The 20,057-nt window shown below is 43.6% G+C and overlaps 1 protein-coding gene across 1 annotated transcript in view; it reads right to left on the minus strand.

The window, feature by feature from the left end:
• ZNF514 (zinc finger protein 514) overlaps positions 1 to 12,080 on the minus strand; it is a 31,639-nt gene extending 19,559 nt beyond the window's left edge. Inside the window, 1 exon segment of the mRNA XM_042783466.1 lies at positions 11,915 to 12,080. Within this exon segment, the coding sequence (XP_042639400.1) occupies positions 11,915 to 12,080 (166 nt within the window).
• Positions 12,081 to 20,057: the final 7,977 nt, after the last annotated feature.

The following is a 20,057-nucleotide window of genomic DNA, read 5'->3' on the forward strand; positions in this document are numbered from 1 at the left end:
AAAAAAAAAAAAAAGTTCTTGAGTTTAGAGTATGAGCATTTTGGGGGGCATTATTCTGCCCTGCAATTAAACACAGTAGTATAATACACTTATATGTGGCATAGACAGAGGTGTTCAGGGAGAACTCTGTGGAGGACATGAGTTTGTCCCTGAAAGATGCATAAGGACTTAGAGGGAAAAAAAAATGGTCTCTAAATTCAGGAGGGATATTATTAAGGTCATATTTTGGCTCTCATGGACTTGTTTTCATTCTCTTCAACTTCAACTTGAACAGGCACATGAGCAGTTGATGGTCTGTTCCACAATCAGCTCTTAGCCTTGTTTTGTCTGAAGACGCTGAACTTTTCCATGCCTTGCCACAGCTGTAGTCAGTCTGATTCCTGTGTATTCCATCTGGTGAAGTTCATGTGTATAGTCGTCACTTATGTTGTTGAAAATTATAATTGCAATGAATAAGTCGTTGGTCTTGCAAAGTTCTATCATGTGATCTCCAGTGTTATTTCTATCTCCAAGGCCATATTTCCCAACTACTGGTAACTCTTCGTTTCCAACTTTTGCATTGCAGTCACCAGTGATCATCAACACATCTTGATTGCATGTTCGGTCAATTTCAGACTGCAGAAGTTGGTAGAAATCTTCAGTTTCCTTATCTTTGGCTTTGGTGGTTGGTGTGTAAATTTGAATAACAGTAGTATTAACTGGTCTTCCTTGTAAGCAGATGGATATTATCCTATCACTGACAGCATTGTACTTCAGGGCAGATCTTGAAACAGTTTGTGACGATGAATACCACACCATTCCTGTTCAATTTGTTACTCCTGGCATAGTAGATCATCATATGGTCATCTGATTCAAAATGGCCCAAAACGGTCCATTCTAGCTCACTAATGCCTAGGATATTGATCTTTATGCATTCCATTTCATTTTTAACAATTTCCAATTTTCTTAGATTCATACTTTGTACATTCCATGTTCCAATTATTAATGGGTGTTTGCATCTGTTTCTACTCATTTTGAGTCATGCCACATCAGCCAATGGAGGTCCCAAAAGCTTTACTCTATCCATGTTGTTAAGGTTATCTCTACTCTGAGGAGTCAGTTCTTCCCCAAATTCTGAGACCCTTCCAACCTGATGGGCTCATCTTCCAGCACTATATTGGACAATGTTTCAGGGTTATTCATACAGTTTTCCAGTAATATATCAGACAGTGTTTCACTGCCATTCATAAGGTTTTCACTGGCCAATTCTTTGAGAAGTGTATGGCCTCCTCCTTCTTCCAAGTCTGTCTTAGACCAGAAGCTCTGCTGAAACCTGCCCACCATGGGTAACCCTGCTGGCATTTTGCAACATGGTGGCATTGCTTCCAGCCTCATAGCAACATGCAGGCCACCACAGGACAACAAACTGACAGACAAGTTCATCTCCCTTAGTTGCTCCTAACCCCTCTGCACCTGTCTAACTTGGGCAATGGCCTTAAAATAGAGCTGCCCACAAGTGAAAAGCAGCCCCTGAGCCCTGGCCCACCTATCTTGAGCCCTGGCCTTTATATTGAGCCACACCCAAGCAAAAAGCAGACTCCATGATTCAGGCACGCCTACCTCAGGCCTTGGCCTTAATAAAGAGTCACACCCAAGCAGAAAGCAGCCTCCAAGCCTCAGGCCTGCCTACCTCAGGCCCCGACCTTAATATAGAGCCACACTCAAGTGAAAAGAAGCCTCCAAGTCCTAGGCCCACCTATCTAAGGCCTTGGCCTTAATATAGAGCCACCCCCAAGTGAAAAGCAGCCTCCAAAGATTAAATGGGTTTATATAAATCACGTAGAATAGCTCCTGGCACACATTTGGTTCTCAGTAAATACTATAATTATTTTCACCATTATCTTTAACATTACTCTCATGTTTATTTTACAGATGGCAAAGCCATTGCTTAAAGGGATTGAGTGATTTGTCCAAGGTCCCATAGCTAGCAAGTAGAGAAGTTAAATTTGTCTCCTCACTAATTCAGGAAGACAACATCTAAACAGGGGACCAGCCTCCAAGGTCAAAGCGCCCTAATTCATTCACTCCTTTTTCTGAATCTCGATGGAAAGGCCTGTCTGTGCCATTCTTTTGCCCACAAACCATGCATATTTAAACTGATTAGGGGCTTCATCTTGGGTGTCATAATCCTCTCTTCACTGTGGTGTGATGTTCTTCAAAGGCTCTGTCACACTGCCTTATACTTACTACTGTGTTTATTATAGAAACAAGTCACAATAAGCCCAAAGGATCACAGTGAGTGACTGAGTGCATACTGAGCCGAGAAAAGAGGGCCTTGGGCAAGGGGTAGGGAGGCCATCATCCATCTTGATGGGCACAGCCTCTGCTAGGTCAAGAATTGGAGTCAGTACCCTGTGATGGACAAAGCAGCCCCACAGAAAAGGAGGCAAAGGCAATTTAGGAAAAATTAAGAAAACCCTAACTCACCTGGGGCCTGGCTTTCAGGAATAAACTGGTTGTTCCCTTTTCTCCCGGGTGTCTTTCTGAAGGAAGAGCAGGCTTCCAAGAAGGGAGAGCTGGAAAGGTAAAAGGAGCCATCAGGGAGGTATTTATAGTTCCTGGACTCCCCAAGATGGATATTCCTACATAGTTCTTGCACATCACCTTCATGGTTATGAGGACAGAGCTGGGTCAAAGGGCACTGAGAGGCAAACCCTAGTATGCACCTATCAGAAAATGCCCTGTACAAAGCTTCATGAGACCACCATATGTCCACAGGGCCACAGCAGGTTGTAAGTAAATGAAGTGTGACCACATTTTGGCCACTCCATTGAAGAGATATTTACTGGGCCTACTATATGCAGGTCCTGTGCAAGGCCTTTTGAATACATAAACATGGAGACCTTGAAAGAATTTTAAATGTAGTCAGGGAGGATAAGTCAAGGGCCCAAGAAATATAGATCAAGGCCATGAACAAATATGAGGTCTTAGGAGCTCTGGTAGCTTAGTGCCTAAGGCATTTGACTGCTAACCAGAAGACTGGCGGTTCAAACCCATCAGCCATTCCTCAGAAAGAAGAACAGGCAATCTACTTTCATAGTGATACCACCTCCAAAACTCAAGGAGGGGTCGCTATGAGTCAGATCTGACTCGACAGCAGTGGGAGAGGGAAGTTACACCTCTCCCCTCGTATTTGGGAACCCAGCTCAGAGGAGAGCTATTCCTGAGAAGCTGACCTGGGTATTCCCAAGCACAGTTAGGTCTCTGCAGCCATTTTTAGAGTCCCTTTATTATAGGGTTTTATATTACACTCTTTTAAGCCTTAAAACAAAACAAAACAAAAACCCTAACTCCGGCCATTCAGAGAACTATAGCTAACCAACAAGGAAATAAAGCATGGAAGTAGGCAGGTAGCACTTTTCAGACATTGATGAGTATCTTGCTGATATAGAGCCTTTGGTTCAGTGGGGGTTGAGTAGGGCCTGAGACTGTGCATTTCTAAACAGCTCCCAGGTGATGCCAATGACTGCTGGTCCACAGATCACACTCTGAGAAACAAGGGCAGAGAGGGAAGAAGAGGAGATGGGAGGCCCAGGGATTAATTCTGCCAGTTTAGTGATCTTAGACATGTGCACTGAAAAAATCAAACGTTGAATTAAAATGTCCACTGCTGAAGGACAGGAGGTTACAAACTTAGAATAGCTTAAAACCTTGGATTCCCTGCTCCCCCAACACAAATGAGGTGGCTCACAGGACTTAGTGATCTTGTACACTGCTACCTTGTACAAAACCGTGATAGGAGAGCTGGAGAAATCTTATTACTGAGGTGATCAAGGAAGCAGGTGGCAAGGTTCCAAATAGCCCACTGTCTTCCAATCCCTGGTCAGAGGCCATTCCCCTAGGGTTGGTTCCTCCTCTCCCCTGAGCAGGAAGAGATCTTCTCCTGCCCTGCCCACTTTCCTTGTGCAGCTCAGCTGTTCCCTCTCTCCTCTGGCCTTTGGGACAAGTCTTCCTTGGCTATCCGTCATGGTGTCTTGCTGCTGAGGTTTCATTCTCCTCGGCCTTTTGTTGTTGTTGTTACGTGCTGTCGAGTCAGACCCACTCATAGTGACCCCTCGTTGGGTTTCCGAGGCAGTGTCACTATGGAAGTAGATTGCCCAACCTTCTTTCCTAAGAGTGGCTGGTTGGTTTGAACCACCAGCCTTCTAGTGAGCAGTCAAGTGCCACTACACCACCAGAGGTTAGAAATCCTACAGGGAAGGCAGATGCAGGCTTTGCCCCCACACTGGCATTCCCTGGCCTCTTCCTAGGATCCTCCTCCTCCTAGGCCTGGTACTAACTCCCCAGGAGGGCTTCTGGCCCTCTGCACCCTTAGGAGCCAAACCTGATGGTGTAGAGTCCATAGCTGGGGCTAAGGGGCGACGTCCTTTCACTAGGTCCAAATCTCTGTTCTTTGGCTGGGGCCCTGTAGTCTTCCTGAGGGTTTAGGGAGCCAGGAGCAAGCTGTGGCCGCCTGTATAACAAAGGGCATTCCCACTCCAAGCAGTGGCGCCAACCAAACCCCGCAGGGCACAGAGCTGTCAAACCCGGAACACCTTCCGGCGCCTAGCGCTGCTGCCCTGGGGCTTTGCTTTTCTCCCGCTAGCTCAGAACGTCCTCTCAGACCCCTCGCAAGCCAGGTCTCCGCCAACTGGCTCCGCTCCGCAGTCCTTCTCCTTGACACCAGGCTCCACGTAGACCTACACTCGCAGTGGCGATCATACAAGCGGAGACACCGCCGTAGTCACACCTGCGACCTACAGTGCCCAGCGTTCCTCCACTCCCCTGAGACGAAAAGGATTTCGGCCAGAGCCTCTCAGGGATCAGAGACCGACCCTGCCAACTTTGCCTCTTCCACTTTTCAACTACAGGCCTCCACAGCCCCTCGCAAGAGGGCAGGCGGAGGGACAATCCCAACTCTATAATTGGCTCTCGGTGCAGAAGCCAAGGTGATAGTGAGCGCGGCTAGCCGCCGAACCCACAAAGACGAAAGCAACACCCTTATTCTAGCCCCTCCTTCCGATACCCGTCCAGAGCCTGCGCAGACGCGCTCGCGCCGGAGTGAGGTGGGGGGGGGCCCGTTCCAGCGCGCGGCCGCAAAGGGTCCGCAGGGCGTGGCTAGCAGCGCAGTAGCTTTGATGAACCTGGCCAGGCGCACGCGCGGGCTGGTTCAGGCGGCTTTTGTGCTCCCACGTTTGCTGGGAGAAGCAGTGGCCTCCAGGGACTGGCGGAGTGGGATTTACCCCTTCTCCCCTACAGGCTGGGACCTGCGAGTAATTCTCTTTTCTGGAGGATAGCCGGGTTAGGAGCTGTCCAACAGAAGGCACTGGAATTTTGTTAAATGACAGAAGTTTTGCCTTACCCTGGATTTGCCGAATAAGGACTTCATGGAGCCGCTCCCGGCGTGTGTGCCACATTTTTTCCAAATATGACGCCTCCGTATAAATAACACATGCGCATATAGATCTTACAGCGCTCATTGGAAACTAATGGAGGTTGAGCGGTTTGCAAAAAAGTATAAGGCGCCTGTTACTTGCGTAAAAATACGGTGTTTGTTACAACGTGCCCGGGAGATACTGACTTACTGCTAGATTCTACCTATTACCCGACAGTGCCACGCTTCTCCACCCTTCTCCCTCTTCCCTCAGCTCTGGTCAGCGAAGGGTGGCATGGAAAAAGGCAGGTGTTTGGACCCCCTCCTGGTCCAGAAACGAGTATCACTTAGCTCCCAAAAGAAATGAAGAAACAAACGGTTTGAGTAGTTAAATAGTGGTTCTCTGAAGTCAGTCCCCAGTCAGAGACTTGTGAGGACTGAGAGGATGTTTAGCAATCCTAGTTAAGGATTCAGAAGCAAATAACCCATAAAACCAAAGTAAAAGAGCCATTTTCCTTTCTTGCCCCCCCCCCCAAAGTCTCTGTTTTACTTATCGGCCAGCACATATGGTGGCACGGATAGACAGGAGAGCACAGAGGACCTAGTGTCCAGTAAGCAAGTCTTTTTCCTCTCAAAAAGGAGGGCTGCCTGGCTGCCATGGCTGACCTGGACGTTTCAGGTCACATCTCCTGTGCTCTGGAGCCAAAAATATGAGGGGGGGGGGGGAGGAAGGACAAATGAAAAAAGATTTTCATGTCATTGATGGCTCAATACAAGCTCTAGGTAGAAGGGCAACTGCTTCAGATAAACTTGAGGGGCACTGTCTGTCCCTGATCTTTCCCACTGACCTGCTATAGTGTCTGAAATTTCCCACTCTTACATGTGGTCCTTTGGACAGACTTTGATCCAAAGGCCCTTGTTGACAATGCATATTTGTTATCCAGGAGAGGAAGTCAATAGCTTAATGGATATTGGAGTGCTCTAGCATGCCATTTGATTCTAAAATACTCTTATGGGGTATTCCAGTCCACACTAGCCTGATAACTTCCCCATCACCCCCAAAATTGCCTTTTGCTGCTTCTTGTAGTCAAACCTTTCTCCACCCTAACCCCTGTGACCACTGCTCTGCACTTCATCTCTATTGGTTTGCCTTTTCCAGTAAGTCATAAATAATATGGTATGTATCCTTTTGCAACTGGCTTCTTTTACTCAGTTTAAGGCCCTTGAGAGCACCCATATTTTTGTGTGTCAATAGTTTATTCCTTTTTATTCTGAACCCAGCTATCTTTTAAGGAAGGTTCTCAGAAAGTGCTATACAATACATCCACCTACATCCCATTTACCAGAACACATGACTACACCTGGTACTCAAGCCTGTACCATTAGCAGTTGCTGTTGAGTTGACTGACTCCTGGTGACACCATGTATGTAAGCATGGAACTGTGCTCTATAGGATTATAATGACTGATTTTTGGGGAAGTAAACCACCAGACCTTTTTTCTAAGGCACTTCTGGGTGGACTCAAATGCCGGACTTTTGGTCAGTAGCTGAGCATGTTAACTGTTTGCACCACTCAAGGACAGCAGCTACAGAAAGGTAGTCTTTAGTCTTGTGCCCAACTAGAAATTCTGTAACCACAGAACACAGAAAGAAAGGATAATGGAGACATCAGATTTTAAAAACAATATTGGTAAACTGTAGTTCGTCCAGAGGAAGTACAAACAGAATAGTAAGAGCATCTCTGTCAATCAAATTCGCCTAAAGGAGATGGTTTACTTTAGTTAAAGGAACTTGGAGAACTAATTATGAAAAATTTTAAAAAGTGAATAATTGGCTGAGGTTTGTTTAGGGTAGAACTGACGCACAGACTCCTAGATGTCATCTATGTGTTCTGGCAGACAGAGCCTCCTTAACTAACATGGGGACCCTTGATTTATCTGGTGCTAGGAGATCGATGCTGAAACAGGTGCTGGGACACAATTAGGGTTCAGACATATGCAGTTATTTCTGTGGATTAAGTATGTCCCCATGGCAGTCATTTTGCCAAAAGAGATGAAACAAACAAAAACGTAGAAGGAAAAAGCCAATCTGACTTGATATCAGACCTAGGTCTCAGAAGAAGCAGTGTTGCCAGTTATAGTGTGAAATTGTACCTCGATATTGCTCTTCCACTTTACACACCTAGCTTCCTGATGACACATACATCCCAGGAAGGATAAATGGTAGTAGAAAATAAAGAATATATTTTGGTTCTCTACTGCTGCTATAGGAGCTCTGGTAGCATAGTGCCTAAGGCACTGCTAACCAGAAGACTGGTGGCTCAAACCCACCAGCCACTCCTCAGAAGAAAGGTTGGACAATCTACTTCCGTAGTGATACTGCCTCAGAAACCCAAGGAGGGGGTCACTATGAGTCAGGTCCAACTCAAGGGCACATAACAACAACAACAATAACAACCGTGCTGCTATAATAGACATACCACAAATGTATGGCTTCATCACAAACAGGGATTTGTTCTCTTACAGTTTAGAAGGCTAGAAGTCTGAGTTCAAGGTGCTGGCTCTAGGGACTGAGTAAAGTCCCCTCGACCATGGGCTTCAGTTCTGCCTCTTGCTCCTGGCCCCCTGGAGCTGGAGACATCTCTTAACCCAGGCAGCTTCTGGCTGCTGAGGCTGACAAACCCAAGGTTGACAAGTAAAATGGCACAGTCCCAAGATTATCAAGCAACACGGCAGGCCTCTAGTTCAAGTCCAGAAACAGTCCCAAGATAGGCTGCTGCCCAGCCACTCAAAACTATGCCCAGTCAAGTTGACACACACCTTAACTATCACAGAATATTACCACTAAGATCCCAAAACCATTTGCCAAGACCAACCATCATCTCCTCCAAACACTAAGTGGCAAAACTGAAAACATTTATCCCTAAGGGACTTGTGGTGAAATGAGTTCCTTTATGTGGCCTTTTGCTTTGGTTCTTCGGAAAAACAGCTTGAGATTTTCACTCTAAACCCTGCAGAGTTAACTTTGTCCTCATTTTCTACTCCAGAGGGTTTATTATTTTTGTCTAGGTTTGTTGACATGTCCTGGGTAAGTTGTAAGCAACTTGTAGTTTGATACTTTTTATCTTGCTCTGCCTGCAGCCTGCCCTGCGATTTGTATGCACCTTGCAAGAATTGGCCAATATTCTATCCAAATGAGGTGACCATGGACTGTGAAAATTAGGTGAATATATACAGCCTATTACTCAAATGACTTGGAAGGAGGATGGGGCAATCTATTTCCATAGTGATACTGCCTCAGAAACCCAAGGAGGAGTCACTATGAGTCGGGTCCAACTTGAAGGCACATAACAACAACAGCTACTCAAATGAATTGTCTGTGGCCTACTGAAAGGGGATTAGTCAGTTTGTGGTCCCCCCTGCTGGGAAGGGCCAAACCTTGAAATTGACAAGGAGTTGTGCATATATGCAGCCAACCCTACAGAGGATTTTCAGACATAAAGAAGCAGGATGAGATGCAGAAGGAAGGAAGAAAGAGAGAGAGAGAGGCAAGAAACATCCTAAAAGAGCTATAACATGGGTCAAGGGCTGTGACACTGAAGATGAGAAGGGCCCAGAAGGGACTCAGTGACAGAGCCAGGGATCACAGGCCCAGAAAGGGCCCAGCAACAGAACTGATGATGACAGGCCAAGATAGGGGCCTAGTGGCAGAGTTAGTGGTGACAGATGGCAGGGCTAAATGGAGCCTGTCCTAAGGGGGCCAAGAGGAGGCCTGCATGGCCCAGATGAGGCTGACAGAGCTGTCCCGCAGTGAAGACAAGAGACTTGCCCTACATACTTCCTGATCCTGAGTTGTACCCTGTTACTTCCTTAATAAACCATTTAACTGTAAGTATGGTTTGTGAGTTCTGTGTGGCCATGGCAATGGATTATCAAACCCAGAGGGAAGTAGAAAATCCCACAGGAGGGACAGCTGGTGAACTGGTAAAAAGGCTAGAGAATGGAGGTAAGTCTGATCTCACTTTTAAAGGGATAACTTTTAGCCCTATCTGGATTCACATTATCCCCCCTGAAGTTAGAAAGGTTCTGATGCTACTATCCTTTACAGGCCCACTGCCACTCTGTTAGGATGTCACCTCTAAAGAGGCCACATGATATAAGAGCAAGAGGATTTCTTCCTAGTGAGAGTGAAAGACAACAACTAGTTTGAGGTGGTTTGTTGCACAACAGATATCCATAACATCCTGCAGTTTGGCAGAGCCCACAAGCTGGTCAATCTAGGAGATAACCATTTCATTCAAAAGAAGATGTATGTCTGTTGTTTCTCAGCTGCTTAGGCCCCATATGACTTCTTTAACTCTTATGGGAAAGTCAGCTAAAATTCTCTAAATCATTCAGATAACATGGTGGGTTAGATACCACAAACAACCTAATTGAAAAATTAAAAATGCTGAAAGAAACATGAAACATTTTTATAAATACTCTGGTGATCAAGCATGAAAGTGAAAAATCTACATATTTTTTTTTTCCAGAAAATGAAATGAGAGCCAGAACCCTGGGAGGTAAGTGAGCAGCAAACCTGGTTTTTACCCTACTAAGCCCTGAAGAACTTGTGTCCACTTTGAAAGTTAGCTGGAGAACTAAGAATAGAAATGAAGCTAAGAGTTTGCTCAAGGGTAGGGAATTCTGGAAGAAAATACATTTGGATCCCACAGTTTCCACTCTCAGCATAAAGTTAAATGACAAATAAAACCCACTACACAAAAGGAAATAGTAAGAAAACACATCTGTCTTGTGTGTCAAGTTGCCGTCAAGTTGGCTCAAATTCATAGCAACTCATGTACAACAGAATGAAACATTACCTGGTCCCATGCCATCTTCATGATTGTTGGTATATTTGAGTTCATTCTTGTGGCTATGGTGCCTTCCAACTTACAGGCCTATCTTCTAGCATTATCTCTAACAACATTCTGTTGTTTTTATTGGCTAATTTTTGGAAGTAGCAAGGAACTCTGGTGGCATAATGCCTAAAACTTTTGACTGCTAGCTAGAAGGTTGGCAGTTCAAACCCACCAGCCACTCCATGGAAGGAAGACTTGGCAATCTACTTCCCTGAATATTTACTGCCTTGGAAATCCAAAGGGGGTCACTATGAGTTAGAATCAACTTGATGGCAGTGAGGGCTTTTTGTTTGTTTATTTTTGGAAGTAGATTATCAGGCCTTTCTTCTTAACCTTAGTTTGGAAGTTCTGCTGAAACCTGTCCTCTATGGGTGACCCTGCTAGAATTTGAAATACTGGCAGCATAGCTTCCAGCATCACAGCAATATGCAAGCCACCACAATATGACAAACTGACAGACAGGTCGTGGGTTATGACTTTAAAAATGTCTAGTTTTCCAAGAAGGTCCAGAACCCTTAGTCCAGCACAAAATCTGCTGCAATCTAGCACCATGGCACTATCAGCCCCTTGACCCTATCCACCAGCCACTCCTTTTGCTAATTCTTTGTATTTTTTTCCTCTGGACTAAATCTTTGCATGTGTTATTCTGCCTACAGTGCCCCTTTCTCTCTTCTTAAGAAAGTATTTGCTCATTCTTCAAGTGCACCAATTATAAAAGCCTTTTCTAACTTTCTAACATAGTTAATTATTTCCTCCACTGTACTCCCATAGTGTTTGGGACATGATATACTTATGAAGCATACTGCATTGTGTTAGAGTAATTTTACATTCTGATTTTTCCCTTTTGAACTATGAGTAGGCTGGGAGCAGTAACTATGTCTTAGTCATATTTGTAACCACCTTGCCTATGGTGGACAATTTAAGTTTCTTGACTGAAAAGTGCAGACTTATTCCTTAAGTAGAATTTTGTCATATTTTTAATCATATCTTTTTTTTTTTCTGAAATTCTAGCTCAGCGATTCTAACTTCAGCTGCATATTAGGATGACCTGCCAATCTTTTCAAACTCTCTCTCCTCAGAGTCAGTTCTAGTCATCAGTGTTTCTAATCTAAACTCTTCAGGTGAGTCTAGCATGCAGTCAAGGTTGAGAGCCCCTGGAATGTCCCTAGCCAGGGCTCTTCCAGCAGCACCAAGGAAGATAGGCTGTTGTGTGCTCAAACTGTGAGGAAACACACTTGTATCCAGGCACTGCTGCCTTAGGCCGAAAGCTGTCCTTAGAACCAAACTCTGAGCCTCTCCAGCCCAAATTTTAGAACCAAAGCGGAGAAGATGAAATGGAAACAATTCCTTTCCAAGCGCGGGGAGAACAGGGCCAGAGGCCCAATGAGGTGAAAACCATGGCTAGTGATAGGCAACAAGGATCAGACACACATATTTCCTTCCTTTGCAGAGGGCTCTTAACTATCGGAGAACTGCAGGGACGTGACAACACACATGGACAATGCTTCCAGGTTGCCGATATGCCCAGGCACCCATGACGGTTCTCCTCCAACGCTAAGGCAATCCCCCTGCCATGTTGGATCCTGTGCAGCATCATCAGCCTTTCAGGAGCGTATGCTCACTCTCATTTTCATACGTCATAGGAAAGCGCGCCGGTCGCTGAGAGTCCTGGGAAGTGGAGTCTGTGCGAAAGCCGTACATTGATTGGATGTGCAGGCGCCAGAACCTTTGCGCAGACGCACTGCTTTCCCCACCTGAAGAGGCGCCGTCTTCCTGGGTCCCGAGCATTCTCCGCTCGAGGTGAGGACTGCGATTGTGTCTTAGAGGAGCGGAGTGACCAGAGCGGCAGAGATTAGGGGACACTGAGAATTTGGAGAGGGGGTGGGTGCTGTGGGAGAAGAACAGGGTGACGCGGGGCTGAATCAGTCTACAGTGTGCGTGCAGCGACGTCCCGACTCCAAGAGGTGGGAACGGAAAATTTTTTCCCGGATGTGTGCGTGTCTCGTGGGGTGTGGGCACTGTTACGAGCGGTCTTACAGCGTGTACCCCACTATATGTCAGATATTGGACTTTCAGGCTGGGTGTTTGTTGTCCTCTTCCATTCCTTCTGTTCTTCTCATAAACCAGAAAACAGCCATTGTGGTGGAGTGGATTCTAACTCATAGCGGCCTTGTAAGGCGGAGTAGAACTGCTCTTAGGGTTTCCAAGGCTGTAAATCTTTACGGAAGCAGACTGCCTCCTCGTCGTCTTTCTCCCATGGAGCTGCTAGTGGGTTCCAACTGTGGACCTTGTGGTTAGCAGCGGAGCGCTTTAATTTAACCCCTGCACCACCAGGGCTCCTTGTTCTCCCCATAAAGGGTAAAGAGTGCTTAAATTAGTTGGAATTGGCACCCTAAATCTAGGGTTCTGCCTACTCCAGGCCCTCCCTCTTTCTCAGAAAGCGCCTCAGATTGCCTGTTTCTCTCCCTGCCTTGGGCCACTGCGGGAGTGATCAGGGAGGCTTCACCGAGTAGGTTGTGTTTGCTTGCGGGAGTGGGTACTTCAAAATGAAGTGCCAAAGCGTTACGCAAATTTGAGGGAGATTTAACTGGACTGAAATTTAAAGGAATAGTGGGAGACAAAGGTGGAGAAGAGTAACAGGCCAGGACACAGAGTATCAGGGGAAGCAAGACTCACTAGGTAGAGTGTATTGTGTGGGTCCTGGGGACAGATCTGAATAAAATTATTTTAAAATTATTCCTTTCTAGTTACATCCAGGACTAGAGAGGAGAGGGAATAGTGGCAGTGAGCCAGTTAGAAATCTGTAGTAGTAAGCTTGAACAAGCAGTCCTGGGGGTACAAAAAGGTGGTGGTGGTGGTTATGTGCCAGTAGGAGAGTCAAACCCATTAGCAGCTCCAGCTCCTCAGAGAAAAGACTTGGTGATCTGCTCCCAAAAAGATTACAGCCTAGGAAAGCCTATGGGGCAGTGCTACTCTGTCATTTAGGCCTCTGTGAGTCAGAATGCATTCCATTGCACACAACAACAACAATATTCAAGCTAGCTGTTAGGGACTTAAATTATGATGGTGTTAGTGCTAGGGAAGGCTACAAATGACATTGTAAAAGAAGACTCAAAAGGACCTGCTGACTAAGTTTGAGAGGAAAGAGAGCAAGGTAAGAAGTTTGAGTTTTGGGCAATTGGGAGAATAATAATAATAATAATAATAATAATAATAAAAAATATCCACTGTCATCAAGTGGATTCCAACTTACAGTGACCCTATAGGACAGAGTAGGACTGCCCCATAGGGTTTCCATGGCTGTATATCTTTAGGGAAGCAGATTGCTTCATCTTTTTACTGCAAAGGGGCTGGTGGGTTCAAACTACCAATCTTTTGATTAGTAGCCAAGAATGCTTTAACTACTGTGCCACCACGGATCCTTTCTTAGCAGAAAACCAAAACCAAACTCACTGCCGTTGAGTCGGATCTGACTCATAGCAACCATTCCTTGAGTTTCTGAGGCAGTATCACTACAGAAGTAGATTGCCCAACCTTCCTTACGAGTGGCTGGTGGGTTTGAACCACTAGCCTTCTGGTTAGCAGTCAAATGCCTTAGGCACTATGCCACCAGAGCTCTCTTCTTAGCAGAAGTGGAATATAAAATAAGTTTTGGGAAGGAGATGGGACATTTTAGAAAAACAAACAAAAAACACCTCAAGTACAAAGATGAGGAGACAGGTCTTTACACGGAAAGTTTTAACAATTGTTTAGAACAGCAGAAGTATAGGCAGTGATGAACGCTGGCAAGGGCCAGCCAGATAGAGGAGAGTTTGTAGGGCCTCTTTTCTATAGGCATGGGATCATTGAAGGATTTAATAAGCATGAAGTGTCATCATCAGACTTGGATTTTAGAAAGATCATTGCATCTTGTACCAAGGGCCTTAAAAAAACAAAACAAAAACATACTGTTTGACCCAGCAGTTCTCTCGTAGGAATTTATCCTAAGGAAATAATTAAAATATGTCAAACTTTTTATTAATCATTAACCCTAACCTCACTGAGGGTAATTGTCAGGCAGCTTTCTAAGCACTTTACATACATTAACTCATTTAATCCTTAATAGTAATACACTGAAAAATGAGAAATACGTTGAACTTCCAAAATAGAAGATTTGTATAGTAATTTTATGGCCTATCTGTACAGTGGAATATCATGCAGCCATTAAACATCATGTTAATGACAGCTAGCATTCATCGAGCATATGCTGTTTACCAGGCACTATACTAAGTGCTTTTTATAAAGATAATTTAATACCATCGTCAGAAGCCAATAAGGCAAGGACTGTTTTACACTGTAGGAAATGTAGGCTTAGAAAAGTGAAATAACTTGTATCGTAAGAAGATGAGGTAGAGTTTAAACCCATGTCTGTCTGGCAGCTTTTAACCTCTGTGCTAAGATGATTTATTTTTATTAAAAGATAGCAACATAAAAAATAGACCAATAGACTAGAATAGAAAATCCCAGAGGATATCCAGACAGAGAAACTTGATATGGGACTGAAGTGGGATTTCAAACGACAGAGAAAAAGCTCACTAGTGAAAAACTGCAAACAACTTAAACATTTATCAAGAAAATAATGAATAACTTGTGAGATATATATATATATATATATACACATATATATACACACATACATACACACACTCACATACGTATTCTATGTATCATGTTAATATAATTTGTTATGATTGCATAATGGTACCATTCACAGGAATGAGCAACAGAGAAGCAGGTTTGGAGGGAGAGTCAATATTATGTCACTTATTTGTTAACATAATTATTGAGCAAAAAGTAAGAAAGTTATAGAATAACTTAACTGTATAATGTTTACATAAAACTTTCAAACAGGTAAATAATACCTGTAAAAAGTTTGCAAACATCTAAAACCAAAAAAAACAAATCAACTGCTGTAGAACATTCTGACTCATGGTGAACCTACAGGACAGAGTAGCACTGCCCCATAGTGTTTCTGAGGCTGTAAATCTTTACGGAAGTGGACTGCCTCATCTTTCTCCCACAAGCAGCTGGTGGAGTAGAACCACCGACCTTTTAGTTACCATTGCAATGCTTTAATCACAGTGCCACCAGATCTCCTTGCAAACATCTGTGTAGAACAATGAAGCACCAAATTGTGGGTATCTGGGAAGGAAGGGGAATGGGATTAGAGGGAGATATCCAGAAGACTTCAACTTTGTAATATTTTGTTTCTTACAAAAAAAATCTGAAGGGAAAAAATAAATTCACAAAATATGAAGAATGTATATTCTTAAATTACATATTTGTATGAACATGTGTACAGAAAAAAGACTAGAAGAATATATCATACAATGTAAATACAGTGTAAGTGGTGGCATTACACATGATTTTTACTTAATTTCCTATAATTCTTCATATTCTCTTTTTTTCTCGTAGTAATATGTATTTAGTGTACAGAAAGAATAACAGGAAGGAAAGAGTGGCAGGGTACATAAAAGAGTTAACATAGTTGGCCTGAAACTGCTTTCTTTAGAAAGATCTGCTTTGGCTGGCATCTGGGAACTTGGATTTCTGGAGGGTTCCCACTGTTCCCTAAGAATAAGGGCAGTCCACTTTGTCCAGACTGTGCAAACAGTGTGGTTTAAGATGAACACCTGCTTTCCTTCTGGGGGTCTGAAATTTTAGTACATGTGGGTAGAGTGTGCCTATGTGACCAGCCTCCAATAAAAACCCTGTGCACTGAGTCTCTAATGGGCTTCCTGGCTACAAACTTTTTACACACATCTTCATTGCTTGGGGAAGTGTGCACTCTGTGACCTTTCGTGGAAAGGAAAAAGCATATGGAAGCCTGCTCATTTATTCCATTAGATCCCACTTGTGTATTTTTCCTTTATGATCTGTGTGTCTGTACATTATTGCTGTAATAGATCTCAGTCATGATTAGAACTATAGGTAGAATCCCAAACTCCAAGCCAAACTCACTGCTGTGGAGTCAGTCCTGACTCATGGTGACACCTCCTTGGATTTCTGAGGCGCTATTACTACGAAAGTAGATTGCCCAACCTTCCTTACGAGGAGTGGCTGGTGGGTTTGAACCTCTGGTTAGCAGTCAAATGCCTTAGGCACTATGCCACCAGAGCTCCCAAGTCTTAGCAAATCTTTGAGTGTGGGATCGATCTTGGGAACCTTTGATTAGGTGGCCACACCATTCTGGATAGCTGTGGTAAAATGGGATTAGAGGAAGGTAAGAATGGAGGTGAGTAGACAATTAGGAGACTGTTAAAATTAATTAAGCAAGAAATGGTGAACAACTGAACTAAAGTTGCAGCAGAAATGGAGAGAAGAGAACTATTGTGGAGATCTGAAGAACACAGTCTTTGGCAACGAAGTGGAAGGTGATAATCAGGCAAGAATGACTCCCACGTCACTGATATGAATAACTGATTGGATAATGGTACCATTCACAGGAATGAGCAACAGAGAAGCAGGTTTAGAGAGAAGGACAGTGATTATAGTGTAGGGCATTTGAATTTGAGCTAGTTCCACATCTTTAGATAGGAAAAATCAGGATTACTCTTTCTAAGGAAAGCTCCCACTGGCTAAATTGTATAAATTATGATTATTAAATGAAATAATTTGAGTTTTGAAAGGCTGTAAGTTTCATAATGATACTCAAAAGAGAAAGTTAATATAAAGTGTACAAAAATGGCTGTAATACAAAGAAGGCAATGCTTAAGCTTTTAGTTATATAAATGAGTGCTTTTTTTCCCCATTATATGACTATTCATAAACTATTAATATATCCTGAGGATATATACTTTTATCTATTTGTATAAGGATGAAAAAAGAAACCTAGGAAATGGAGATAACCCAAGTAATCCCAGAAATAGGAACTACAAACCCCAGGCAGGAAGGACTAAATAGCACTGGGGCTACACAAAGCAACCAGGAATTGTGTTGATTGCCAAGAAACAAACATTTTCCCCTGAGACTATTGCCCTAAGATAGCCTTCTAACTTGAAACTCAGGGCACTCCCAGAGGCCACCTCTCAGCCAAATAACAGGCCTATAAAATAAACAGTAACACCTGCAAAGAATATGCTCCTTACTATCAACTGTAAGAGACTAAAAGGACAACATCTACCCAACACTAAAGATAAGGCAGGAAGGGACAGGGAAACTGGATGAATAGAAGCGGAACTGTTCATCCAGGAGGAAATGGTGAGACTGCTGACACATTGCAGGGACTGTAACCAATGTCATGGAGCAATTTTTGTATGACTTATTGTCTGGAAAACTAATTTGCTATGTAAAATTTCACCTAAAGCACAATAAATGTTCCAAAAATCCCTACTTTTTTCTTTCTACCTAGTTGTTAGGTGTGGCCCTCAGGAGTCCCTGGGTGGCACAAATGGACTGGACTACTAACTGTGAGGTTGGTGGTTCATACTCACCCAGAGGTACCTCAGAAGTATGGCCTAGCAATCTGCTTCCAAAAGGTAACAGCCTTGAAAATGCTATGGAGCAGTTCTGTTCAGCATACACGGGGTTGTCATGAGTTGGAATTGTCTCAATGACAACAAACAACAAACCCCTAGATAAGTCCTCCATATGGCCTTATTAATTACAAAATACTCACAAGGCACAGTTAAATTTTCAAAAATGGCAAAAATACCAGATCCATATACATTTACTGGACTATGGGTTATTTAATGCTGGCTAAGCAGTGCTTAAAGTGCTCTGGTGGCACTGTGGTTAAGGCATTGGACTGCTAATGAAAAGATAAGCAGTTCAAACCCACCAGCCACTCCGGAGGAAGAAGAAGCAGTCTACTTCCATAAAGATTTAAAGCCTTGGAAACCCTATGTGACAGTTCCATTCTGCCTTATAGCATCCCTGTGAGTCAGAATCAACTTAGTGACAGTGGGTTTGGTTTGGTTTTTTGAAGCAGTGCTTTAAAAGAATATTACCTTAAGGGGAATAACAGTTTACAAAAATTAAAACTTGTGTGAAAGGCTCAAGCTTAAAAAAAACTTCATAGAAAAAAAAATTTAACTATAAAGAAGTCCAACCTGAGGAGAGATTGAGGTTTGAATCTTTTTTTCCTTTTTTAAATTTTTTCTGATTTGGGTGAAATTTTACAGAGAAAATTATTTTCCATACAGCAGTTCTTACCCATTTTGTTTCATGATGTTGACTGCCAGTGTAACAGTTCTCTTCCCACTTCTCCCTGTAGTTACCTTTTCCCTATGTCCTTCCCTGCCATGCACTCCTGCCCCCTGAACTGTTTCACTCTGCAAATACTGCCTTTCTGTTCTCCCATGACTGATTGGACTGATCACTCCAAGGAGTATATCTACCTGATGTAAATGTTCACCCCATATGCCTGTCTATTGTTGGGCTGGAAGCCACAGGAGTGAATACAGTTCCAGACCTGAAGGGTATCTAGGGGCCATAGTCTCAGGGGTTCTACCAGGCTCTATCATACCACCAAACCTGGTCCCCCCTTTTTTTTTTTCCTTAAATGATTTTGAGTTTTGTTCCACATTGTTTTCCCACTCTATCCAGGATCTCTTGCACCAATCCTCCTCTGAGTGGCTGACAGTGGTAGCTGGGCACCATCTAGTTCTTCTGGTCTAATGGTTATATAGGCTGAGGATCGCATAGACTACTAGTCCCTTGGACTAATGGTTTCTATGAATCTTTGGTGTTCTTCACTCTTCTTTGCTCTAATGGAAGAGAGACCTGTTGTTGCATCTAGATGGCCTCTTGCAAGCTTTTAAGAGGGGTTTGAATCTTGTAGGGAGGAGGCAGAGAGTGTGTACACACACAAAAAAATGGAAATAAATATATACCATCAGTTAACCAGAGCCTACAAGACAGTATTCTTTTCTTTCTGGTCTGTAAAGATTCTTGCATCCCCAGGAGGGTATCAAAATATTACTATCTGGCCCTAGAAAAATGTCAGAATTAGTGCTGAGAGATAAATAGAGTATACTCATTAGGAATACAAGCTCTGGAGCTAAACTATCTGAAATAAAATTCTGCCTCTGCCTCTTCCTACCTATACAGGCTTAGACAAGTTTCCTAACCACTGTCTCAGTTTGCCCATCTGTAAAATTAGAATAATAAAAGCATCTGTTACATTTAGGTGATACGAGGCTTAAGTAGGATAAGACCTATAAAGTATTTAGAATAGTGTGCTAAATATATTTATCAGCTAAAGGTAATCTTGTGTACCGCCGAGTGGATGCTGACTCACAGCAACCCTGTAGGACAGAACTGAACTCTTTATGGGAGTAGATCACCAGGTCTTTTCTCCCACAGAGTGGCTGGTATGTTCAAACCATCAGCTTTTCATTTAGCAGCCAAACACTTAACCATTGTGTCACCAGGCCTCCTTGTTATAATCCTAGGAAGGTACAAAAAATGAAAATATTAATGACACTATGTTGTAGTTCTACCACCACCATCACTTTGTTGTACTGTGGTGGCTTGCATGTTACTATGATGTTGAAATGTGGAATGTGCAAAGTACGAATCTTGGATAATTGGAACTTGTCAAAAATGAAATGGGACACATAAAGATCGATATTCTAGGGATTTGTTGTGGTGGTGGTGGTGTGCCATCAACTCATCTCCGACTCATAGCAATCCCTCCTTGGGTTTCCGAGGTGGTATCTCTACAGAAATAGATTGCCCAGCCTTCCTTCTGAGGAGTGGCTGGTGAGTAGTGAGCCGAAATGG

This window comes from Orycteropus afer, unplaced genomic scaffold (genome assembly GCF_000298275.1).
Source record: "Orycteropus afer afer isolate SDZICR_OR568_19922 unplaced genomic scaffold, OryAfe1.0 scaffold00017, whole genome shotgun sequence".
NCBI lineage: Eukaryota > Metazoa > Chordata > Mammalia > Tubulidentata > Orycteropodidae > Orycteropus > Orycteropus afer.